The sequence below is a fragment of the Anopheles coluzzii genome, chromosome 2 (genome assembly GCF_943734685.1).
Source record: "Anopheles coluzzii chromosome 2, AcolN3, whole genome shotgun sequence".
Lineage (NCBI taxonomy): Eukaryota > Metazoa > Arthropoda > Insecta > Diptera > Culicidae > Anopheles > Anopheles coluzzii.
This window is the reverse complement of record NC_064670.1, coordinates 109,093,998-109,121,593: the sequence shown is the minus strand read 5'-3', so window position 1 is coordinate 109,121,593 and position 27,596 is coordinate 109,093,998. Positions and strand designations below refer to the sequence as shown.

The following is a 27,596-nucleotide window of genomic DNA, read 5'->3' as shown; positions in this document are numbered from 1 at the left end:
ACTGAGTTCTGCTGCTAGTAATAGCTCGATCGCAGCATCGGTGTCAGGCATCAGATAAAGTCTTTGAATAGCAATAGGTTCAGTATCGGTTCAAAAACAGAATTGAGTTCTGTATCAGCTCCAGACACGGAATGGGGTTGAGGTGAGTTTGAAGATCAGCAATGGGTCAGGATATGTTCCAGGTCATGTATGGGCTAAGGATAAGATACAGGGTTGATATGGCTTCATGATAATTTCAGTCATGGGATTCTTAGAACCGTTGCAGGTTTAGATTCAGTTCGAAAACTGACATAGGTTTGGGATCAGCTCCTGGACAAGTATGGGTTTGTATAACTTCTTGGATAACTTCCAGGACCGATATAAGTTAAGTATCAATGCCAGGAACGATATCTGGATTGTTTGCTGCATCAGTTCAAGAATCAGTACTGAGTTAAGATATCTTCCAGAACTTGTATGAGTTCAGGATAAATTCCAAGACCAGCATAGGTTCAGGATTTTTTCCAGGGTATTTTTTCACAAGAGAAAACTCCCTGTTTACAAGAATAACAAACTGACTTCGATATCTCTCGCCAACTCCATCTCCATGGAAATCCCCATCCCCCATACTACAAGTGACCTTAAAACCACTATCTAGTAACTATCGGCGACTGTTTCATTCCTTGCCATAGGGTCTGGACCATATCCCCCCCCTTTCAAAGTGTGTGACATTCTTGACCGTACGGACCAAAACACTTCCTTGTATGGTGTGGCCGCTACGTGAAAGGGAGCAATAAAACATCTTATCAACCAGCCAGCAAGCTAGCACACTAGTGACAAGGGGCTATAAATAGACATTGTCCAAATCAGTGACTACTCTACAGCAATTGCAGGGTAGTACAAGAACATTAAAAATCTGGCACGGGTCTTGTTCAATTCACTCTGATAAAAGATTGCAAAACTGCGGAAAAGATAGCAAACGATCATGGTAACAAGTCTGAAGGAGAAGAAAACGATGAAGATTGCTTCATTAACCATTTACAGCTAGAAGTAACGTAGTCCGTAATGTAGAGAAAGAGATAACCCAACACGCTTATCCGGTTCGAAGGACCAAATGCTTCTACCCAATCGATGTCAACATCAAGCAATGTCGAAAACCTCATCTAACCCAGATCGGTATCACATTGCAATGCCACACTTACTATCGAGAAGACGTCGTCGACGGTAAATATCCGCATCGATTTGCACATACACACACACACACACGCAGTCACACATCCATGCACGGAGAAGATGATGTTGTGCCGTGCTTTATCTTATCAGCGACGGTTTTGTTGTGTGTGGTGTGTTGCCATTTGCGGTTATTTGCCAACAGCAGCAGCAGCAGCAGCAGCGGAGAGCCCGTGCGAAGCAGGTTGTCGACGGCCCCTCGGATTGCAATGGTGTGCCTGTGTATGTGTGTGTGCAGGTCGGACGATGTTTTGTGCTCTATTGGTGGGCGCGCGATTATTTTATGCCACCGTCATCTATTTCGCGTTACGAAAATTCCGTCCATACCGCACGCGGAGGGAAAGAAACAAACAAACTGCAGTGAAATAAATCCATCTTTCACGAAGCTCAAATCGCACTCGAACTCGGTGAAGCAATTGGATGGGTAGAGGTGGCGAAAAGCGAAATCCAAATTTCATTCAATGAGAGGCCGAAGAGACCTGCGCCTCCACAGCTCCAGTTGGTTGTCAAAACAAGGAGTCTTTTTCTGCCAAACGGATTTCCTCGCCAAATGTCTAGACTAGACGGGAGTTCTTCGCATCTCTTCGCAATCCGCCATCCCGAGTCTCTACACCAAGCAGTCGTAGGGTGGGAAAACTATTTTTCGATAAATCACTTTCCCCCCAAACCCCCCCCCCCCCCCAGAAAACCCTCCGATTTTATCATATCACGCCACCTGTCCAAAAACCCATAGGCGCCACCGTATTTGGGCGGTTTTGTTTGCGTTTCCCATTTTTTCGCCAGCAGTTCGGTGTTGCCTAATCTCAACGACCCCTTGTTGGGGGAAAGGGCTGGCCGTACCGTAGCAAGGGAAGGGGATATCTTATTAGCAGGCGAGTGTCGGCACCACATTTGCAGACACACACACACACACACACACACACACACACACACACAAGGTTCGATGCCGCACCACGCGTGCCCGATCGATTTGTGTGTGCAATTGGCGCGGTTGTGAGGGCGTTTTGCGAACGCGAAGGAAATAGTAGCATTATCATGCGAAGAGTGGCGGTGTTTGTGCCTTATGAGCATGTGGACCCCCCTCCCATACGGCTGCGCAAAGTTTAATTTTTTCCTGGTTTACTCCAGTTCAGCCCTACACATCCCTTTTGTGCACGTCAATCTTACGTGTGCGTGTTTGACGTTTTCTGGCATCTACGCAGTAAGCATTTCAATGACCTTTTTTGCAGGGAGTGAGGCTTTGTAGGTGTTGTTTTTTTAGTGGAGCTCCCACTTAGAATAATATGTGATTTAGTTTGTTTATTGCGATATGGAGTTAAAAACAGTTTATTTGTTCAAATGGATAGTGTCTTCTTCCAATATTTCCTAAACAATCTTCAAGAATCTCGATTCACTAATGTCTTCTTGCTGTCTGAGAATTTCTTAATTCCATTAAATATTCATTGGAAGTGTCATAAGAACAACAATACATAAAAAGCAACAAGACGTACAACGAACGTTGTTTTCGCACGAAGTTTTAATTTATACGAAGTATACGAAATACATTAATACGACATACGTAAAGGCCTTACACATAGGCCCTTTCAAGACTTAGTTTGCCTTCTTCTATTTTGCGTAACGTCCTAATGCGGACATGCCGGCATATTAATGGCTTTCGAGACTAAATTCATTACCACGCAGCCGGATAAGTCAATCCTTGCTACGGGAGGACGGTTGATTCTAGGATTGAGCCCATGACGGGCATGTTATTGAGTCGTTCGAGTTGACGACTGTACCACGGGACCGCCCCTACCATTATAGTTTGCCATTATAGGGGGCCTTTCCGTTTTAAGTTCGTAGGCTGAAATTTCAGCCTGTCAGCTGTTTGCATTGTATATCAGTTTTCGAGCAGCTATCTAAGTGAGTATAATATACAGGTGTGCTTATCCCAAGGTGTATGAATTTAGAAGGCTGATTTTTTTCGCTTCTGCTTCTGAATGAAGATTGAAAGAGTGTTTTGAGTATTCGTCAAGCCTCAAGAAAGCTTGTTTGAACAAAAGTTTTCACCCATTCTGTTAAAAAGAGATATTCAAATTTGGTTTTAAAAAACATGCTATGAGATCACCTGGACTAAATACACTTTGATTCTAGATACCACCACGTGATCTCTTAAATGCACCTTGGGGTAAATGTAAACAACACCGTGTTTTCGAGCAGGTACTCGAATCTAATTCTAGCTTTGAGGCTAGAATAATCTAGACTGAAAATTGCAAACTAGTTTTTTGTGTGGTTTTGTATGGAGTGTTTACATGATTTCAGCCTCCAACTGTCAAACTCCATACAAAAAACTAACTAGAATTGTGAAGGGCCCCATAGCCAGTTATCCAAGACCTTGACCTAAGGGAGAAGATTCGAATGGGAATCGAACAAATCCGGTCTTGTAGGTGACGACCCATCTATCCAATAGACTACCGGGCCGTCTCCAGCAAGTACCCGCATACACCGCATATATCGTAGAAGCTAATCTAATTTAGATCAATCAAGAGGACCATGCCCATCAATCAAGAGGTGACTTTGTAGTAGCACACAAGGTGACAATTTGTTGATCAAATTTAATGGATAATAACCATAATGTCCCATAAGCAGGGAATGACCTGTTGGTAATGAAGTATTTTGTGAGAGGAGAATCGTCCTTCACGATCCTTTTAAAAGACCTGGGCAAAAAGCGCCAACAATTGGAGTCTGTATGGTTTAAATTTATTTATTAAAGATTTTCAGATATTCGTAGAATAGGTTATTCCCGTTATTGATTCTATTGAGAAGAAGTGTAATTTTGAAACTTTTCAAGAATTTTAATTTTGAAACTTGCGAAGAATGGTACTCAATAGAAGACTTAATGATCATTGAGATTCATTGTTCTAAAACACAAAATTTTGCAATATTCCGCTACTAAGGAGAAGTTTCTCAAGGAAGTCATTCATTTGGAATTTTTAACAACATTTTACCAAAGTCCTCTCTACAATAAGTCTCACTCTCTCTCATTCGCTCTTTGTGGTATTAATTATCACCTCGTGCGACACTTCGTAGTCGATCGTCTCCATTTAGGGAATAGTTCCAGGAGGGAAGCAAACCAGTTCTAATACCGTTAGTTACACAATTCCCAAGCCCAATGCCCGGTAACAGCAATGCACCGCGGGGGCTCTTTGTTTGCAAAATCTGATCTGATGCTCGCGGAGTACGCGACCCACACCGCAACGCTAACTAATATGGCATGAGCCATGACAATCGGTCTTCGTCCAGCGTGTTGCTGCCAACGCTCTTCTTCTTTTCCCGTTTGATGAGATTTTACGATCGTTGACATGCCGATCTCAACTGATGTGATTTTCCGGCTCGACAAAAGCACGCTGGCGAGTTTGTTCGCCTCGTTCGATTCTTTGTCTTTGGCCATCCATCGGTTGGAAGGGCGAAGGAAAAAAAACCAACCAGAACGACACACACACACACGATCGTCGTGATACGGGAGGAGGAGTGGGATGTTATTTGCGCCGACTTGTCTGTTAGGTGGTGGCGTGTTTATTTATTTGTTTGTTGGTCGTTCCTTGACCGCATCGACATGGCAAAGTCGCAATACGCAATGCGATCTTCCGCGTGTTCCGATCGTCGGCGGTGGTTCTGATCTATCAAACTCATCAACAAAATATCATCGATAGTCCAAGCGAAACACGTATTGTTTAGTAAGCAAAAGCTGCACATAATCCTTGTCAATTTGAGGCTCAGGATGGTTCCAGTAATGAATATGAACTCCAGTGGAGTATGTTGGAAACATTAATAAATAAATAAATATGTAATATAACAACAGAAAACAGTTGGGGAACTATTGCTACCTTGACACGAAAGAAACAAACACAAACTAGTGTAAGGTAGCTCCACCAATGCATCGAATGCACTTGACCCCATTGTTCGCTTAAAGATGCCGAACGCGGGCAATAGAGAGAAGTGACAAAACATCATCGATACCGTCGCTTGTCAGCTATCAGTTGTCAGTGTCAGTGTTGAATGCAACCGCCCCCTGGTATTTCAACAATTCGGCTACTCCAATCTTCATCTCTCTCTCTCCCTCGGTTCCACATCAGCGATGCACTCTTCCGCGAATGATGGGGATACGCGCTCACGGATGCACTCGCTTGGTCCCATTTTTCCAGCGATGATAGAGAGCGGTGTGGTGGTGGTTGAATGACCTTTTGCTACGTTAAACTGACAGAAGTCAAGGCGGCAAGCTCCCGCATAAAGGTAGCCCGATTGTGCGCGTCGCCGGGAGAGCAATGCAATGCTTCTCGGATTGATACACCAGAAGAAAAACAAACCCTCAACGAAAGATTTACGTGTGGTGAGGTGTTTGAAATGAAATTTGAAGCAAAATGCGACATCTCGCATTTTGAGATCCCTTTCGAAACGAACGAAGAAGAAGCAGAAGGCGAAAGTCATTCGTAATTCGAAACGCACCCGAGCGCAACTTTACGCTCCACCATTTGCCGCCCAGTGTTGGGCCATGTTCGTGTCCAATCAGCAGAGTTTTGAGGGAGGAGGGCAGGGAGGAAAAAAATGGAAACATATTTTCTGTTTTAGTAAAAATACGAACGCATCACTTTTCATTAGCCCCACACACACGCGTCGATCCCGACCTCGTTAAAGGTTTTTTTAGGATGGGGATTTTGTTTTTGCTACAAAACCCAAAAAAAAAAAAACACTCCAAACGATACTTAAAAGTTTGACGATTTCCGGTTGATTATGAAAAAAAAAATATTGCGCAATTTTAAGCTACTCAAACATGTTTCTACTTGATTCGCTTTGATTATTACAGTAGCAGAGCCGAAGGTCTGGGCCTGTTTATGCCTTTGAGGCGTTGATTGAATCTATAGATTATGGCAGGCGAAGTACCTCGTTCGTCAGAGAGCTCTCAGTGCTCTCTGATCGATCGAAGAGCGACCCTCCTCGTCGCCGATTACGTGTTACGCCAATCTGTCATTAAAATCACATCAACGCTAGACCTACAGACAAACGGGGGAAATGCAAAAAAGAAACGAAGTATTTTGTAAACCGGGTACGGGTAAATGGCAGTACAATTCCAACAAGCCACAAAACCACCCAGGATTAATCCGATTAAGTCACCTAGACTTGTTTGCGTCTAGTATTGAATGTGGCTCCAGAAGAAGAAGAAGAAATAAGTGGGAATAAATCTGAGGTACGTGGTCAGGGAGCGGCTGATCACGTTCATCCCCTCCTCTTGTATGTGGGTAAGCGACGAACGTTCTTTGCCTTATCAGTCGGAAGTGACGAGACAAACTCTATCTATCTCTCTCCCTCTCGCTAGACCACACATACCATAACCAGAGCTTCAAACGTAAGGGAACCTTCGAATCGCAAAGCGGCAACGGGATGGAAGGGCCACACTAACGAACATAGTAAAGTTTATGATAATGCGCGACGGAACTTTGAGCTAAGGTCGATCCACTTTCCGTTCGAACGCAAACGCAAATAATCCGCACCTTCTTGTTTTAGGACGGTGATTTGGGAAGGTTTTGGAGGAGGGGAGGTATGATGAAACTGGTGGTTGCGCCCGAGAGAGCATCGGTCGGCCGAAGGTGACACTAATGAGGAAACATTAGAGCATTGGAGGTTAGAGGCTCGCAAAGGCCTAGTGGTCGTAGGTTCGTGGAAACGTTTCTCTTCTTTATCTCAGACACTTGGGACACATTTTTAAGGCTCTAAAAGGCTTTCAAGTATTGGTAACATTAGGTAATGTCTGCAACAATAAATAAACATTAATTACTGCCGAGACCGATCAACTCCGATAGGAAGTGGACAAGACAGATCGAATTTAATGCTTTAAAAGAGAGGTCAGTTTCAATGCTTCAAGATGAAGGTAACATAAACCATTAATACGAAAGCTTCTCATCCATCTCACGTAACACTTTTCGTCGTCTACAACTTCACCCTAATCTTGGACTGATTATCGGCCCGATTCTGCTAATCATTCGACTTGTTGTTATGCTACACCAGGGTTGACTTTATTTAACCATTTGCTTGCTTTTGAACATCAAAAGGAAATATTTTTTGCTCCTTTGTGCACTAACACACGTACACGACGCACGCACAACATCAATCCGAAACGGAAGTGTGATGAACGATCGGAAAACAGGGAAGATGGCTGCCGCTGTGCTGCTTATCGCCTCATTTGCATTCACTGGGGCTAATTGGCTGATAGACGTCCTGTACAGCTTAGCTTAGTGTTTGTGTGTGTGTGTGTTCGGAATCGGAATCATTCAAGTGCATCCGAACTTCTTTGTACTTGTTTGCGGGAGCAAATCAGGCACAGTCACAGTGAATTGGAAAGCAGTTAACAATAATGGAAATTGTCGCTCCTATATTTCACTGTACAGATAAGACTTGCAGTGAAAATTTCATTCCAAATTTCCCTTTTTGTAACGTTAAAATATGTCCTGAAAGCTGAACGTTGGAACTTCCCGAGATCATCTCACAACTGCTGGTGGGTTTGCTGGAAGTTGCTGATGCTACGTGACACATGGGAGCGATCGTGGCTTTGTTTGACGCAAACACGATGCCTTTCGCTTTGCGGATGCCATTCGTTTAAGCGTCTGTAATTGTCGAAACGACAATGTATCGGATCACACTTCCATTACTCGAACCCCTGGATCGTGACAGGCCTGATCATTAAACGTGTTAATTAATTCAGAATTCACGATACAGGATACAGAGCATCAAACGGAAGGCTCTTCCTGACAAGGTGCAGTGTCTGTGTCGAAGATAATTAGATAGTTTGTTTCTGCTTCGCGGGGCACTGTTGAGGAATAGTAATGGCATCTTGTATTCTGAGGTACGTAATATCAGTTTCAGTGCTCTAATACGCTACAAATAATGAAGATCTCTTAGTTGCATCAGAGATATGGAGATACCGATAAGGATATTAGATGCCGTGTGCTACTAAGAGCAGTAAGGAAGATCAATGACCTGCTGTAATTCTGAGAGCTCTGGTTGACATCAACTACCCAGCTACGCTAATGTTTCTATTAGGCCATTCACCTTGATAGCTCCTTTATCAGAGATCAAGTCAAGGATGGGAATAGAATGTACTAGAACAAGCGGTAGAAGACCTAACGGTATTGAGCAACGTTGAACACACCGTAAACCAGTGATCAGCAAGCATCAAGTGCAGGAAGAAAGCGTCAATACTCGTAGATTGTTAAAAAAACAAAAAAAAAAACGTCTGAACATAGATGGAAAATACGTCCGTTGACGGATTATAGTTGGATATCATAACGTCAGACCAACAGTTCAACATGTTTCCGGGATATATCCCATTGCAGGCAACATGCTGCACGTCAAAAGCCTCTCAACAGCTCAGTTATGTGCACGTGTTTTTGTTGCAAAGTTTCCAATGACTCAAAAATACATTCAACTACTTCAACCCCAGCTCATATGTTATCAAGAGCTATATTCCCAGGGCTAAAGAGAGTCGCATGTGCCGGAAGTCAGACGGTAGTTATAGTTGCTGAATTATTTGGCGCAAGCTACTCTACTAAGAGGAGACGTGTACGGTAAGTACTGTTATGCCAGAAATTTCCAGCAACTTCCAGTAACTTCGTGTCGTTTGTTATAAAACTATTTACAGTAGCTTGAATCAATTCCTGATAACATAATCTGAGTCCTGGGGGACATCTAAATAGGGAGTTCGTTCGTGTTTTATTTCCATTATTGATCGCTAATGGCGTGAGATATAAATATATCCGTATCGATCAGAATTAGGACACAATTAAATCGGTTGCTTTCTACAACTGCTCTGTGCTCTGTGCTGGTACAATAATGAAGAATTACACTAAACTCCCTAAAAACTAAACAGAGCGATCGTTTGGGCCCTTTTTTGGGGCAGATCTCATACACACCCTTTCTTAACGATGACATTCTCGAGGACGGGCTTGTCCGGGGGTTCGCAGCAGCGCTCGAAAAACGACCCAACAAACACCATTGTACCGTGGTGGTGGTGGTGGTGGTGGCCGCCCTTCGCCGATGTCGGTTGCCGTTGAACGATCGCGTTGCACTGTGGCGTATCCAATTCTGCTGCTGCTGCGATACGTCCTAGGGGGGAGGGTGTAGTGCAGGTTCGTGTCTTATCCGGCACGAACAGAAGTACAAACAGAACACACTTTCTTTTACACAACCAACACACGCATAAAGCCACGCAGACACGGGAGAAAGGCTACACTTTCGCTTGTTTTTGTTTGTCTCTCAGAACGATCCAGCGGTTTGAACGTGAATGGATTGGTTGTTTTTCCATCAATTTTTGTAAAACTTGTTTTCGATTGCTGTAAAGTGAAGAAACTAACTAAAGTAAAGCACCATTTTGTTAACATCAAAAACCCATGTGGCACAAGTAATTGATCATAATTTTGTCTAAGATCTAAAGCATCAATTTTTCACGTTTTCATCCACTGCACTTGTTTAGCATTGGACAGTAGTAGTTTTGCACTCTTCCTCAGACACCGGAACGCACATGGGCAAAGGTGAAAGCTCTCTCGTTCGTCCGCTGCCGTAGCAAGGATACGCTAACGGACCACAGCGAAGATCGTGTTCAAAGGTTGTACCGTTTTTGTTTTTTTGAAAGGCGTTTTTTGTGGTTTGAAAACGCTTCTCCACTTATTTCAGCCCATTTCCGCAAGGTCTCTGCGGACAGCCTGCGGCCCAAAGGTCGACCAGCTGCCGCTCAGGCGAAACGAAGCCATCGAAGCACTTAATCTAGGCCACCCCTCACCCCCTCCACAAACACCAAACAAACACACACATGTACAGAGAGGTTATTTTTTTGGGCCCAACCTTTTTCGCAAAGCCTGAAACGAAACGCTCAAAACCCGCTCTTTGTGGTGGAAAGATGTTCGACGTTCGATCCGCGCAAAAGGCGGATGTTTATCGCGCCCCAGACACAGGTGTGTTCGGGGTGGGTGTACAAGCAAAAGGGTTGTGCAAAAAAAGAGGAAGAAAAAAAACATAACCTTTCCGTTAGCAGGTATTGGGAGAGGATTTTTTGCTCATAAATCATCTGCTCGCTTTCGGCGAGGGTGGGCTATAAAATGACGCACTTAGCCACGCTTAAACGCTCGCTTGTGTGTAGGTGTGTGTCTGTGCCACACATACACACAGGAGTTGTAATGAGGCGGCCTGTACGTTACAGGCCGGCAGGAGCTGTCCACGTTCGTTTGTCCGGCTGCTAAACGCACAAAGGAGAGACAGACACCGCACGCATCACGCCACCACAGAGGAATCGGGCACGCACGCTCAGCGGCCGCGCAACGCACGCTCTATGGAAACACACACACACACACACGAACGAACGTTAGGAGCGATAGATTCTGCTTCCACACACTGCTCGCGCACTACGCACGCAAACGTACAGGTGTTGCGCGGGGTTCGCTTCAAACACACAGCCTTCTCTTCGAGCCACCTCTCTCGCCAGACACGGGCGCGCGGTCGCAAATGGATCCACTAGTGCGGCACCGCGTCCACAACCAGGAAGGCCTTGAGCGACACCAGCGTCAAGGGTATTTGACGATCGGGACGGGAAAGGCAACAAACAACTACAACCTACTCCCGCCGCAACTGTTTGCACACCCGTACGCACACACATGTACGATATCCAATAGACAAATGCACACACACACACACATACGATACGACACACGGTACGACGGTGGTGGTGGAGAGAAAGTCAGTGTGCGCGCCGCGACCAGATGATGATCGTGGGACGTGACCGTGCGAGGGTGGCTAGTGTGAAGCAAGCAGACGCACGTCTGGAGGGAGCACACAAAGCTAAGGGAGAGGGAAGAAACACACTCACACACACACACAGAGACACACATACACGCGACGGGTCTTTGTTATTCACGGCGCGGTACGACGAGCGGCATACGGGACCGCCTTGAGCTGTTGAGTCTCGCGCAACTAATGCTGGAGATGTTGGGGATGCTACCCTGCACAGCTGGCCTATAGGCTGCACACAAAAGTAGGCTTAGAGATGCGTACCCCTCGGCGGGAGAGAGTCGCCGCTCGCGCAAGAGAGTGTACCCGACAGACAAAGAGAACGAAATTTTCAGGCGAGGGGTAGGTAGAAACACGCAGTGGGGGCCCGGCCCAAGATCGGATCCAAAGTCCGTTGTTTTGGGCTCGAAATTAAAAATGGCGAATGGAGCGCTACCACGGAGAGAATGCGCTCTCTTGCTTGCCTTTAAAATACACGAGGCGCTCTCGCTGTAAAGAACGCTCGCTCGCGCTGTTTCATCGTATTTTCCTCATACCCCTTCCTTCCCGTTTCTTTCGGCTTGCGCAGCGCTGAACTGGTACCCCCTCCCACTTGATTCCAGCGAATTGCGCTGCGCTGGACTGACACCCCCTCCCGCTCGTTTCTTTCGTAGCGCGCTGTGCGCTTCCCTTCATTCGGACTTGGTGCACCCGAATCAAAACAAAAACTTGAACACATCAAACTTGGTTTATATTTTATCACTTTTATTGCAAATAAAGGGGCATTTTCACACATAGCTTCACACAATCTTGCCACAAAATCACACACATTATTTATATAAAAAAAATCGCCGTATTTAAAATAGTCGCCTAAATGCATGGATACCGTTGTTGATGTTCAATACAGCAAACAAATATTAAAATGAAGCAACGCAAATCACACATTTAGGATAAATGATAACAAATAAGCGCAGCTTCATTTCAATGTGCACAACACTTCAACACTTAGCGAAACTTCGATCGCCCGGGACTTAGGCTAACACGCGCGCAGCCTTTCACGGCGAACGCTTGAGCTGAACTGTCGATTTCGTGTGGTGGCAAGAAGGGGAGCGCACAGAGGAACACTCGCTGCACTAGTGCGAGCGAGACACCGATACCCGCATGCCGCTGCGAGAAAACCAAACTGAGCGCGCAGGCTGAAAGTGAACGCACACATTCACACATGTGTAATTGTGTGAGTGCAAAAACTGTGTAGAAACCAAAACACGCTCGCGCCTCCGAGCAATTCCGCGAATTTCCAACCGTCTCCCCATGCTTCTACATGCCCCTCGCCTGAAAGTTGCACACTTTTTCATTCTCATTGCTAGTAGGGTAGCGAGCGGCAGGAGAGAACCGGCGAGAGAGCGTGATTGTCTTTCCACTGCAGGGTTAGGCAACCAGTGCGCAGCGTTCTGTTTGGTTTGGCCATTTCGTACCAAACGAGGAACGAATATCTAAAGATTCTTGAATCTCCATAAAAATTGGTCTGGATGGTCAGATGGGTTGAGCTATTAGGTCTGGACAAGATGGCAGGTGTCCGGAATTGACTGACATGTACTGTTATACAGCCCATAGCTTCTCCACCACAAATCTCTACCTCCTTCTTGACTCGATACATGGACCATGCGGACTCATTAGTGGACATGTGCCGTCCTTCTTCGTTGTCAGACGAGAGACTTGTCTTGGTCTGAAGACCTATGCGCTACACTAGTGAGCTTGTCGGTGTGCCTCTTTCTTGACATGAACTTGACGTCTTGATACGAGGACCGTGCGAACTACATCAGTAGCCTCTAGGGCCTACTCTCCCACCTATCTATCACTCTACCAGGGCATACCATATTATTAAATCTAACGTTTAAATGCGATCTATCCATTAGTCCAATAGATTGCTCGTTACTATGTTACCATTGCTTGAGAACTCTAGGAGCCCAAATTATCTTATGAACAAAGAAACGCTAATTTATTATCACCATAAGCTTTATGTTCGTATTTATGAAGCATCCAAATTGTCGATCTAGCCGATATTCATAAGCAGTAATAAGAACAGTATTCTTTACTTTTTTTTATAATAAAGTTGATAATAAATAGTTGATAGCCTTCACTATTCAAAGAGACTAATGGCGTCTTCTAAGGCATATCTTGAACTCACTAAACAGTTTTTTTATTTTCCACAATTTTTAGTTAATCATGCAGATGTCTTATTCTGAGTAGCCAGATACAAAATCCTCCGAACATAGAAACATTCATTGATGATGCAAACGCAATTTACGCAATATTAAAAATCGTTCTACATTTTGATTGGTCGAAAGAGTCTAAGTCACCACTTTTTAATTATACTGCATGAAAGTCTTAGAACACATATAATTTGAGTTATTTATTATTATACTGTAATTAGTGTAACGCAACCTAACTTAAGTTGTTAGTCCCTGCCTTTAAGTAAACTGCTCTACGAATGCGAAAAACCATTATCGGGCCAAAGAGAGCGAGCTAACCTTCAAAGAGAATATGGCTCAGCGCCCGACAGACAAAGAGAACGAAATTTTCAGGCGAGGGGTAGGTAGAAACACCCGACAGACAAAGAGAACGAAATTTTCAGGCGAGGGGTAGGTAGAAACACGCAGTGGGGGCCCGGCCCAAGATCGGATCCAAAGTCCGTTGTTTTGGGCTCGAAATTAAAAATGGCGAATGGAGCGCTACCACGGAGAGAATGCGCTCTCTTGCTTGCCTTTAAAATACACGAGGCGCTCTCGCTGTAAAGAACGCTCGCTCGCGCTGTTTCATCGTATTTTCCTCATACCCCTTCCTTCCCGTTTCTTTCGGCTTGCGCAGCGCTGAACTGGTACCCCCTCCCACTTGATTCCAGCGAATTGCGCTGCGCTGGACTGACACCCCCTCCCGCTCGTTTCTTTCGTAGCGCGCTGTGCGCTTCCCTTCATTCGGACTTGGTGCACCCGAATCAAAACAAAAACTTGAACACATCAAACTTGGTTTATATTTTATCACTTTTATTGCAAATAAAGGGGCATTTTCACACATAGCTTCACACAATCTTGCCACAAAATCACACACATTATTTATATAAAAAAAATCGCCGTATTTCAAATAGTCGCCTAAATGCATGGATACCGTTGTTGATGTTCAATACAGCAAACAAATATTAAAATGAAGCAACGCAAATCACACATTTAGGATAAATGATAACAAATAAGCGCAGCTTCATTTCAATGTGCACAACACTTCAACACTTAGCGAAACTTCGATCGCCCGGGACTTAGGCTAACACGCGCGCAGCCTTTCACGGCGAACGCTTGAGCTGAACTGTCGATTTCGTGTGGTGGCAAGAAGGGGAGCGCACAGAGGAACACTCGCTGCACTAGTGCGAGCGAGACACCGATACCCGCATGCCGCTGCGAGAAAACCAAACTGAGCGCGCAGGCTGAAAGTGAACGCACACATTCACACATGTGTAATTGTGTGAGTGCAAAAACTGTGTAGAAACCAAAACACGCTCGCGCCTCCGAGCAATTCCGCGAATTTCCAACCGTCTCCCCATGCTTCTACATGCCCCTCGCCTGAAAGTTGCACACTTTTTCATTCTCATTGCTAGTAGGGCGGGCTTGAGCGCAAATTCAACAAACTTCCTCTCCCGCTCTTGCGCTGTAACATCGACTTAAGCGAACATTCGCGATTCAGGCTCGTTTATATTTTCAATCATTTTCGGTTTACATCCAAGAGTTGAATCGCGCTCAAGCCAATTTCATGTCTAATTCAGTGTGTGAAACACCAATTAATATTGAAATAATGATTGTATATCTGTCGAGCTTACCTATGATGATGATCCGGTTGATCGGAGGCTATATTCTGCAGCGAGGTACTCATCTTCTGGTAGTCCTCGAACCGTGCTTGTCTCGAGGTAGTGCCTGCTTCACCCGCAAGATCCATTTTTGTTTGCCCAAATGAGGTAAGTAAATCCTGTGTACTTATATTTCGCCGTCGAACGGTTTCACTTTTTCTTTACGATTGATTCAAAACACAGAATCAGATGTGTTGAAAACTTGCGCATAAACTTCCACTGACCAGCAGTGTTTTCAGCCACCATCACTCATTTTATCGACCGAATTTAGAGGAACCGCCCGCGCCTCAAGAACTTTTACTTTTGCACCTTTGCCGTCACAATTAGGTACACTTTTACTCTCTCACACACTACCAATAATGGCACCAAATGATGGTTGTTTTTTCTTCAATACTGCAAAGTAATACTTTTTTTCTAGCTGCACAATTAATAACACTGAAACATGAATGGGAGCAAGTTACATAATTGAGGAAAAAAGCCACCAACCATTTAAAAACACCTTATTTCCACGCACGTAAACTTTTTTCACCCTTTGAGTTGTGTGTGTTTTTTTATTCTACTTCTCCAAACAGTAAACTTTGTTTCACAGCACACGGTATAATGGATCTCGTTTGATGTTCTGTTTCGCGTGCTGTTCTCACGCGTCGATTGATTTGTTTTCACGCTGAACCCGCTGACGTATGTTTGTAGCGTGGCTTTTACGTATTTTCTAGTACATTGCCGAAAGCGATTCCGTTTCGGATCGGACTGATTGCTCTGAAAATAAACACAGGCGAGAGAGAGAAATGAATATCATTACATTGTTAAAATGAATATTTCATAGGAAATTAATAAGTAATTTATTCGTTTATGTTAGAATTCATTAAATTAGTACAATGAATTTTGATAATCCGAATGTAATTTTGTTAACATAAAGAAAAATTAAGGTGAGAAAATGTAAGAATTTTACATACATACAATACAATAAATACAATAAATTGAAATCCAAACTAAGAAACATTCAGTTTTGCATAAATTGATATTAATTTTTTACCATCCCTATCGTCAACAATTATCCCCGTGCAATAAACGGCAGACATGTCCTTTTCCCCTTTCACCAAACACTTCCGCTTCAAAACTTTCCACATAAAAACCATTGTTTTCCGACACATCAGAGCAACGCTAAAACTGATGTTTTCCACTCTCGAGCTGCACTGAGGTGCTCCACAGGATTTTAAAACTTTTCCGCATAAAGACAAAACGTCGTTCGTCGTCGTCGTTCGGCTCGTTCGATAATGTCATTGGGTTTGTCGCCAGTGCGTCTCAAATCATTTCGAACGCTCGAGCGGTATTTCGGGGGGGGGGGGGGGCGATGACTTTTGTCACATTATTTTTGCTAGACAGCTTGGACACTGGAACTTCGAAACGGAGGTTTGGCACACTGCCAAGACGAAATTGGAATGTGACTGTCGCCGAAGGAATGGTTGATCTTTTGGCAACTGGACATGCAATAACTTTGGGTGGTTCTTTTTTTTTTGTTTCTTCTTCATAAACGCCCATACATGGAGGGATTTGGTTTTATTATCTTACACTCGTTGCTTGTGTTTTCAGAAGAATAATTCTACAAATAAAACATAAGGCAAGTTGTTACAGATTTCTTATGTGGTTTATGGTATGTCGATGCTTCACTCAAGCTGTTCTGTATTGGCAGTGACATAAACAGAGACAACGATCCTGGCTGAAGCTGCTATTAAGCTGCAGAATATAAAGAAGAGATGCGAACCCATAACCCATTACAATAAGATTTTAATCTTTAAAAGTAATGTTAAATTTATTTGAAACAATTTCCAGTGCTGGAACTGTGATTCAATGTTATTCTTAATTAATAAACATAATAAATATATAATTCTAACACATATATACAACTCTTTTCAATAATATAACTCAGGCTCTGTTTCAGGTTTAAGTTTTTTAAGTTTTAAGTTGCAAAAATCTTAAAAGTAAAACAATGGATGAAACGCAAGCTGTTAACAGGGCATATTGAATTATGTTCTATTTATCGTCAAATGTTTCAAACAAATTCAATGCCACTAAAAACTCAATACAATTCAGAAAAAAGGTGTGTATGAGTAGGGGGTTTTCGACGCCCATCTTCCAGCCACAAATTATATCATCAAGCCAACAAAACCCATCTTCTTTCTTTGTAACCTGAAAAAAACCCCACCTTTCCACCATGCAACAACACAAAAAAAAACCCACATTCTCACCCCTCAAACACACCCACAACGGGGCGTCTCCTGTCGCTCAGAAAGAAGTCACCACCTCCACGAACCCTCTTCTCTAACTGTGCACCCAACGCCCAATTGTACGCACACGATAACGATCGCACGCAACTGCAACTGCACTTCTGGGTGCAGGGGGAAAAAAAAACAAAAAATTGCATTTAAGGTAAGGAACTGATGCTCGGTCAAGTTTTTTCCCCCCCTTCAGAGAGCCGAACCACGAAAAGATAAAACTAAAGGCTCGAACAGAACGCAACACACCATTACTTCGTGGTCACTATCGTCACACAACAACAACAAAAACGCACAATAAAACAGCCCCTCGCAATTGTCCTCATTATTATTGTTATTGGCCTGGTGAATGTGGTCATTCTTGGGTGCACCCGTATCGCGCCAACGTCCAGCCCGCAACGATACGCCTGACCGGGCAACACTGGACAACCCCGGACCCCCCTGGCTAACCAAACGCGTGTTAATCCATTGAGGGCACGAAACAGAAAATAGAGCCCAACAAAACACACCTGGGAGGTTAAAACATATTTAAGGGTTGTCCCCTCTCTCTCCCGCAACCCTCCTTAATTCGCATCAAGATCCCTTTCCCCCATTTGGTGGGTTTTCAGCCGTTCAGCTGTTTCTCATTTTCGTCTCCGCTGTGGGGTGGTCAAATGCATTACTGTCTGTCAGTTAGCCGCACACCCAAACACGCAGGAGAGGGAAAAACATTCGCGGTGCGACCATATCCCGCGACCGCAACGTGCCGAGCCGAGGGGGCTGTGCCAATGGTCAGCTTAGAGGGTTTGAATTTAGAATGCAACGTGCACGCACGTGTTCGAGCTTTTCCAACCACTTTGTGTGTTTTCAACCACACCGATATACTGCTGCTGCTGCAGGAGGGTGGTCTATTGCTAAGGAAAACCAACAAAAAATGCCTCTCACACACACGCACAAACGATAACGACCCCGTTAGAGACGCTGGGTCTCCCCTTCTTTACTTGGTTTAGCGAAAAAAAAAACAATAAACCATGCCAAAAATTTGCACACGCCATCCCGTACAGGCTCGTATAGACAGGGTAATTGAGAGACGTTTTGGCAGTTTTATGATTGGAATATTATTTGCGACAAGATTTATGTCTGTTCCGTGTTTTGGTGGGGCCCCGGGGAGGATGTTGAGGCGAATGGGCTGTAGCTTTTTTTTTAAACATGATACTAAAAGAGGGGTTAAATGTGTAAAGGTTGCATGTGCAATCAGACACCGGCAAGAGCATCGATAGTAACGGTGCAATAATTGTATTTACGACAATATGTTAATTTTGCATCGGTCTGGTATTGTTTTGTAAGGGATTTTTAGTCTACATTTTATTCTTTTTGTAGCAATTCGTTGTTCACTTGCTGTTCATTTGTAAGAGTTGAGCTTAATGTCACAACTAAATGTGTTCAGAATGATCAGTTAACGACCAGCGTACTTTTTGCTGAGCTTAGCAGGGCTTTGCTAAGTGCCTAAAGGTTTACAATTTATTAGTTTATCATAGTTTTCTACAAATTTAGATATTTGATTAGTTGTTTAACTTGTTTAAAATAGTTTATTGCATATTTAGCACCCAACCATCGAAGAATAATGTTTAAATATGTCATGCGCACCAATTCCTAAGCCAAAATCATGTATCGAATGGGTCCAGGAATGAGGTGTTAAGTCGAACTTACAGTCGGTGCTGCCAAATTTTGGCTCTAGCTCACCTATTTTGGTTTCGAAGGCACCAATTTTTGACAGCGTGTCACAATTTTTCCCTTTAGGGCATCCATTTTGGTCTCTAAGGCATCAATTTTCGACTGTAAGTCATTTGTTTTGTTTACTTAATTCATCCTAATTATTCTGAAACTAGGGGTTCGAACATTATTCAATTTAAGTTAAATGATTAATAATATAATGAAAACAATTTAAAGTGTAAAAACTTTTGACCCAATTTTGGACGATTTAATGGAATGACTAAAGTTGGGAAGTATTTTCAGATGTAAAAAATGTCTTGATAATGTATTAAATTTCACATTTTTTTCTCAAAAACAATCAAATTACTAGATTTTTGTTTAATGTGTTTATTATAAGTTAATTTACAGTTTACAGTAAAAGCTACAAAAATACTTTGTTAATTTGATTCCTATAAGACTCAAAAAATGTTGAATTACAGACAAAAATAGATACGCACTGTCCACAAATTGATGCCTCAGAGTTCAAAATGGATGCGCACTGTCAAAAATGGATGCCTTATAGCCAAAATTTAGCGGTAACGACTATAAAATATACTTCTAAACTAAATCAAACGACAGAAAAAAATGGCAAAAAGGAACGAAAAGGAGAAAAACAACACAAAATGCCATAATTTACTAATAGCTGTTTGTAAGTAAAAGCGTATGTTTGTTTCAATGAATGACTGAATAAATCTAAACCTGAATAAATAAGTACATATTATTTTGAAACATCTAAGTATAGGTACAGATGAACATAAATGAAAAGAATAAAAACAGTTGTTATAAAAAATATTTAAATATACAAAATTTAACAGATTTTACAATAGTAATCTTTTCCTTTTAGTTTCGTTATTATTGAAATTTTGACTGCTTTTTTAAACTGATTGTTATTAATTGAATTTATTATTTGATTTTCGATTAATATTGTGTTAATTAATTAATTAATTTTGTTATGACTTTTTCTTTCATTTTGAACAATTTTTATATATGTTATTTAAAGTACTGAATTTGATAAGAACCATTGGGGAGAAGAAGAGGTAGTTTTAATCTGCGGTAAGAACTAATATGATTTAAATAACTATGTTGAAAATGTTGATTTTTTCCACAACATGAGCTCTATTTATTTGAGCGACATTTATACCAATTGGAATAAATAAAATATTCTTCTATCGGTTTCTTACTACTACACTGCTGTACTACAGTAAAGATTCCAATGCCATGGGTTTTATTCTTAAATTGTAAAGCAACATAGCATAGCAGCATAACAAAGTATGTAGCGCTCCATTGCCTTTAACTGGCACACTTCTTCGCTGTCAGTACGAGTTTACAATCCTGTTTTATTGAAATTCCAATCTCAAACACTACTACCATCATCACCCGTTCGAACGAATGCAAAATGGAATTGGCAATGATTACAACTAAAAAAAAACTCCCCAAATGCCACACGCACACAACAACGACCGACCAACCGTAAAACTCGGCCCTTACACACTCACCGGCCCGGTAAGGCCATCGGATTCTGCCATCAAACGTTCCATCATTTCCAACCTTCCCGACAATGGCATCTGTTTGGGCAAATGTAACAATAATGTTGCTTTTCACTACTGCATTGCATCACACCGCGTGGCGTTGGATAGACCCAACAACAGCACGCGGACGCCTTCTTAGGCGTTGATATAAAGCCAAAGACGAAGACGAAGAAGAAATGGCAAAGAAAAGCAGTGTAAATGCCCGTGGATCGAACTGCTATCGAGGACACACAGCAAAAGCAGCGAGCCGGATTTGAGTTCGTTCGTTCGTTCGTTCGTTCGGTTACTTGGGCCCGGCTTTGAGATTCGCTCCGTTCGCAAGCGCCTCCAAGGTGAGGTCTAGAAATCGTAGAAGACGACCCCCGTACGACATTCCGAGCGTGTGTCTGTTTGTGATGAAATTGTGACGCACGAGATGGAGGGTGGTTAGATGGAGGTGGACGTGTCGTTCATCGGCCGCGTCGTACAAATTATGATGAGAATAGATACACGCGCAGATCGCTACTATGGCAATGTTGGCAAATACTTCTATAAATAAATATTTCATGAAGCATTAGAAAATTATTATTTGAATTGGTTCAAATCTTGCGATGGGAATTAGGCTTACCACGTGTAGTGCAGCAATACAGTACTTAAAGATCACGTTGCATTGCCCTAACAAAGTGTTAAAATGTAGTTTAAAATCCCAAAATGCATTCCTTTTATCTTGCTTTAAGCACTAAAATGCATAAATAAAAAATACAAAAGATAATGATGACATTTATGAGCTGCTGTTGCCCTTTCTTGTCTTATCAGCGCGACCAAACTTAAAAGGGTCGTTGGCTGGTCGTTTGAGGCTGTTAAAATGAGATTTTAGCGAGCACTAGGCATTAGCAACAACGCTTGTTGCTTGAAAAAATGATATAAATCTTGAAAAAAAAACACAAAATCCTGAAATAGTAATAAATTAATTTTCAGTTCATTCAATTCTTTACTCATCACTAACTGAAATCAATTAGAATAAACTGTTATTTAATCTAAAAAAAAATGTCGATACCACAACTCGATTGAAGTAAAATCCATCCCTCGCTTCGATCAAACCTTCACCCGCGATCGAGTGACATGATCACTACTACTACAGACACGCTAGCGCACACAGCCCAGTCGAAGGCCGGTTCGTCGCTTAGCGCTTGTCGCTCTACTCGCACGCTGTTGTTGCTCCATAAATGCTGCGCGTACCGCGTGCGTGTTCGCGTACCGCGAGCGATTTACAGAAAGAGTGCTTTTATTTACTCTTCGCGCGTAATTGAGCCAACAAGCGGGTGAATGTATGTGGGTGTGTGCGTATTAGGTACATTTATTTGTTACCTTATTCGCTGTGTACCTTTGCTGGTCATACACCTTTCTAAGTAAGAAAAGATGTGGAGTGGAATTTTTTTTTTCTCTCCTTCATAAATAAACATCGATGGGGGGTGGTGGTCATGGGAAATGAGTTCGAAACACACCGTTCTGGTAGAGGAGGAAAAACACGCTAACATTTGAATGATTTGTTGCAAATGATGCTAAATATGTCACAACTAATTGGATTGTGAGACGCTTTTTTGTGACATCAGACATCAAAAAAATCAATCCCATCTATTGAGAGGAAGTAAACTAACGTTAATATATTATTATTTATCGTTATTAGAGATTCTGGGCTACTTGAAAAAATAATTTCGTAAACCGCGTTTGATTGTTCCACCAATAAAACACCCCTTTGGTAGTGCAAAGTCTGAACGCTGGAGCCAAATAAAACCAGACGGGAAACCCAAAACCCATCCGCCGTTGTTGTTGCGCGGCCAACATAACACGCAAAAACAACACAACATTTACGCACACATTCACGCAAGCGATCCACCAACCTTATTGTGAGTGGAAACGGCACTAAAAGTGGTTTTTCCCCCTGTGGAAAACCAATTTCAGTCGCAAACACACACACTCTCACCCCTCACGACAGTGGCGCAGTGCGTGTTGTTTATGTGCACGTGTTGGAAATGGCTTTAAAAAAGTTTTAAAAACACACACACACATAACTGCAATTCCGCAACAGCAACAACAACAACAGAATTTCAGGTAAATTACTTTGACAGCTTGAAGGAAACAATTTTTCGCACACCATCGAAGCAAGCCGTGTGCGTGTGGGTCGCTGCAAAAACCACCAACACACACACACATACACAAACGGACAGGAGCGAACCGTATTGTTTTGGTTGTTTTGCTATTATGAACTGTACCCCTCGTTCCATTCCTCAACTTCACCCTATTCCACGTGCTTCAACCCCCTATCGTGTTTCAACCCCCTTTTCAGCATACATTTCATGTTTTTGTATCGGCTTTTTAATGTCACCTTCTTATACACACACACTCGCGCTCTTTCTTACGTTCGTGCGCCTGCGCATAATTCCCCGCACCACCACCGACCCACCCACCCACTCGCCCAACTATCAAATCCAATTCCATCCAGCAGTGGCTTCTCTGTGGAACAGACACACACCGAAAAAAAAAAAAAAAAAAAAAACAACAAAAAAGCGAACCAACAGACTCCTCGACCCTTTCTCGCTCCGGGCTCAAAATGGCTGCCGCGCGGAAGCTTTCCGCTCCAGCTTCACACTTTACCGTCGGCAGTTGGGGCGACACTTTTAGGGTTTTTAATCAAAACTATTCTTCCCTACAACACACATGCACTCGGTGTCTTACCGTTTATCGTTCGATTGGTATGCTGCAGATTTCGTATCTTAATGGTTCTGCCGTTGAATTGTAGTTGTGGTTTCACCCCTGCTGCATCGACGGGCAGGAAAGGGATGAGGGGGTTGATTTTTTGGGAATTTTCTTTTTAATTCTCTTCCACCGTATCTCACCGCATGCCGACGGCGGGTGCAGAAAACACCTTCACTACGGGGCCAAACACACGCATGCACACGCATACACACTGTGCACACACACACTCACACACACAGCACTTGCTTCAATCGAATCGAGGTTTGTCGCTTGGTGGGCACCGTGCAAATCATTCTTTTTCTATTGCTTTGCCAAAGCGATTCACGCGACATTCATTCAATTTTGGTCACACTTTTAACTTCACTTTCAAGGCTTGCATCCTTACACCGTTGCACGTACACAATTAATTACCCGCACTGCTCTTTCTATACACACATACACACGCGCGCGCGTAACACCGGAGGAAGCGTTTCACGCACGTCCGTTCGGGGCGACTGTTCGCGAGAGAAAGCTTCGATGGTGAAGGAAATTTACCCGACGCCAGCATCACTGCGCCAGTGTTGATGGCGGTGTGTGGTGCTCGCTCTTTGTTACCCCGCATAGGGGAAGGGATACGCACCGGCAGCGGGAAAGGGACAACTAGCTGCACTACACCGAACAGCAAGCAGCGCGTTTACTTGCAGAGCGCCTATAGGAACGGGCGTGAAAAGTGGAACACAGACTTCATCCCTTCCGCGGGTGTCCTGCGAACGCGCTTGCTCTCTCGCTCTCTCTTTCTTTTTCTCTTCTTTGCTAGCGCTCTTATTTAGGGGTGTATTTTTTTGCTCAGAGAGCGGCTCTCCGAAGCAGAAGGAGAGGGTGCGTTTGTTTTATTTTCTATTTTCTTCCCTCGCAAAAAGCTTTCAGTATCATAATCACCACCAACAACAGTTTCCTTCCTTCTGTTGCTTTTGTTTCATTTTTATGCTTACCGAAGGAAGAACAAAATGCTTTTTTTTATGTACAAAAGCAGGGTTAGTTGTTTACGTTGTTCTTTTTGTTTTATTGTAATTACTTGAATGAGCGTTTGTGTTTACTTTTACATGTTCCCTTATTTTTACCAGCTTTGTTTATTTTATCCGTTATTACTTTTAATTATTATAAATTTACAATTTTTACGATTAGAGCATTCATTTTGAATTTTGAATGTTAATTAATTTTATTTATTTTTTTCAAACAACTTTTTCCATATATTCCTTTTTAGGTTGATTTTACTTTAAAAATATTACTTTTATGTGCAAGAATCTTCCATGAATCGAAAAATAAGTGTAAAAATCAAATCAAAAATAATTATTTTATTAGTTCTGTTTATTATAAACTGCCGTGAGAAATACTTCGAAAAATGAAGTAATCAAATATTGTTTTTTTTCCTTTCACATAATTCAAAGCTTCTACTTCTAATCAATAGCTTCTCCAAGTGTCCAAATCGGCATTGTAAAAGGTGAAGATCCTCACCCAACACGTATCCTGTCAAACTTTTACTGCAGAAAAAGTGCATAAAGCCTTCCTGCAAGAAGTGCATACAAAATCTTCCCACAAAGCTATTGGCAGGTAGGGGTGCTGTAGGGACCGGGGGACTGTGCATAGAAGTGCATCGCCCAAAAAAAAAGGACCACAAACCGATGCGGTGCAAGAAGTTGTAGGTATCAATTTATATGCCATCAAGGCCCACGTAGGCCCACATTGATGTCTTCCAGGGGAAAAAAGACAGCCACAGGACAGATGAAACACACTTCTGTGGAAGAATATTTTCTTTACCATTCCTCTTCCTCTATCTCTCTCTCTCTCTCACCCTTCTTCACCCCACACTTAATTGCAGCAGGATAATTTACCCCAAAAACCTGCACACCACAAAAACACGAATGCTGTTACGTTTCTTTTGATGTGCATTATCATCTTTTGCAGCCCTTTTTCGTCGGAACCGGTTTCCCGCATCGGCAATTAAGCACCGGAAGAAGGCGCTGCACTTGGTAGGTAGAGATGTTCACTTGTTAGCCCACTGTGCCCCCGGTGTGAGGAGGAACGGAACAACAACATGAACTTTGGAAGGATATGCCACTGTCGGTTACGCTGCACAGAGGGAGGGAAGTTGCTTTCGGTGCCAATAAAAAGGAACCGCCGTTCGTTGGGAAGGGTTTTGCCTTTTGAATGGTTTTTGTTAAATAAAACCTTTAGTTGGTCGTAAATTTTAAGTGCTTTTTACCATCACACTTCATCAGCATCTATGATGATAAATAGAAAAAAACCATTAAATGTATCTGAAAATGTGTATTAAATACTCAAAAATAGATGATTTAACGGTGGTGAAGTCGTTCAATTCCCGTTTGGGTAAAACTGATCCTGTTTGTAGTTGCTAACCAAGTTCGTTTGGGATTTTATGCAAGGCTTAATCCTTTGACATTTCAATTCCAATGGTTCAACAGGTTAAGGCTTCAACTACTAAAGGCGACTCAACTTTTGCGAATGAAATTTCACGCATTCGGTTAACCATCTTTGGTACAATTTGGTATGTTCTTTGCAGATCCATTCAATTGTAAGCCAATGTTACGATCGTAAGTTAACTACAAACTTCTCCAAGAGGCATTCAATAAACACTTCGGTGTGTACGTTAATTGAAGGAAATGAAGTAAAGCTCGGTGCTCTCCTCGAATCATTGCATGAACCAATCTTTTTTTCTCGTCATTCTCGTCAAGAATCTTCAGTTTGATAAATATGTCTCCCTTCGTGGGAGTTCTTTAGTTGGACTCTATTTTAGCGAGTTCTTCATAACTCTTCGGCGTGCTTCAAGAGTCTTTTCCATATTGCTGTATTGAAACTTTTTTGCCTAGAATTCCTGAACATACGCACTGAATTGTGTTGAGACTGTGATTGGTACGATTTGATCGTGGTTAGACCAATTACTCCATTTATGGATCTCCATGTCCTAGTTTCTGCCTAGTTTGTCATGCAACATAAAGAACACGAGAAAGAGCCTGTTTTTCCAACACTAAAAAAAATAGAGATGGGGTTTTTTAAATTTAATAATAAACTGCGATCAATGAATGTCAATGAGCAAAGATCACTGATATTGCGATCTTTTTTAAGGTATTACAGATTAACTAGGATTTACAAACAATTAATTCCATCGCGTATATCACGCGGCAAACCATTTAATGATAAATTAGAAAATCTATTGTTTTATCTAATGAATCAATGATTATTTTAATCATATCAATACAATCTACTCGACGATCACTCTTAATAAACTCTTATAATCCATAGCCATCTTTGATGACTAATCGATAAACTGTCCCCCCCTTCTCAGTGCTATCGCCTAAGCCATCAAATTTGCATAGCCTGCCGAGATGGCCAAAAACAAAAACCACTACGTAGCAACAGAGTCGCGCCCCGGCACACACGGAGACACACCCCACAGCATCGTCACATGAGCCGCACTTGCACAGATGAGCTCCGCTGGCCGTTGGCTGACATGGCCCAAGAGCATAGTTCCCCCATGACTCATGGCACCACTCATTGCGATCGGGCAGGTTTGTGTTGTTGTGTTCCGTTTGTGGTGCTGCTGCTGTCCACTTGTTTCCTTACCTTTCTTCTTCTTCTTCAGCATAAACACACCGCTCCCGTGGCAAGGGGGTTCGTCACTTTTCCACGCATCGAAATCATCCCGAGGGTTCGCTGCTCAGCGGTCCCCGGCTTCCCCGGCACTGGTGTAGCATACGATCGTCAACGATCGCACATTAGAGCCGGCGTGTGTGTGTGTGTGCGTGCGTACCCTTTTTTCTGTTGAGAAGGGTGTGTGCACCGCTTTGTTTTGCTTTATTTGCTTCGTTCTTACTGTTTTGCTTTGCGAGTCAATTCCCGCAGGATCTGTTTTGAACGATCGTTGTTTCTTCCTTGTCGTATTTCTGCCTTACTGTTGGTTCACCTTTTTTCTGATTTTTGACTGTATTTTGTGTGCTCTGTTTTGTGCTCTTTTCTACCCCCCCCCCTCTCCATTCCCTTTTGTTTACATGTCTTTTATTCCCCAGTTCGATTTCTTCACCTTTTCGGTGCTCATTTCTTTTCTCTTTGACGTTTCTTCCCTTTTTCTGCCTCCGTTGTGTGTTCTTCAATTCACTTGCACCGATGCTTTCGGTGTTCCCTTTTGGCAAACAACCTTTTTTCGGTAACTTTCATTTCGTAACACTTTGCCCTCTGTTGTTTGTTCAGCTTTATCCTTCTTCCTTTGCGTGCTTCGATCGTTGGATAGACGATCGTCGGTAGGAATATTAAATAATGCGCAGTACAGCAAACCTTACCACACCGTCCACCTTTGCTTCGCTTGTTTAGGAGAACTAAGGAAAAGGGAGAACTGAAGTTGGGATGTTTTTCATTTTCTTCTCCTGATCTCCTGAAAATTAGGGTTGC

General features: G+C 42.8%; 1 protein-coding gene across 5 annotated transcripts in view; it reads right to left on the bottom strand.

Moving 5' to 3' along the window:
• The window catches only part of LOC120953409 (mitogen-activated protein kinase kinase kinase 13), a 32,627-nt gene extending 9,213 nt beyond the window's left edge, over positions 1-23,414 (bottom strand). Inside the window, exons 1-2 of one of the 5 annotated variants that reach the window (XM_040373299.2) lie at positions 23,133-23,414; positions 14,858-15,640 (exon numbers count right to left, since the gene is read on the bottom strand). In XM_040373299.2, the coding sequence (XP_040229233.2) occupies positions 14,858-14,973 (116 nt within the window). In that variant the 5' untranslated portion in view covers positions 14,974-15,640; positions 23,133-23,414. Of the gene's footprint in view, positions 1-9,146; positions 9,587-11,092; positions 11,226-14,857; positions 15,641-23,132 lie in introns of those variants that run through there. The other 4 variants (XM_049607041.1, XM_049607040.1, XM_040373302.2 and 1 more) reach the window with 4 other exon arrangements.
• Between the last annotated feature and the right edge of the window lie 4,182 nt (positions 23,415-27,596).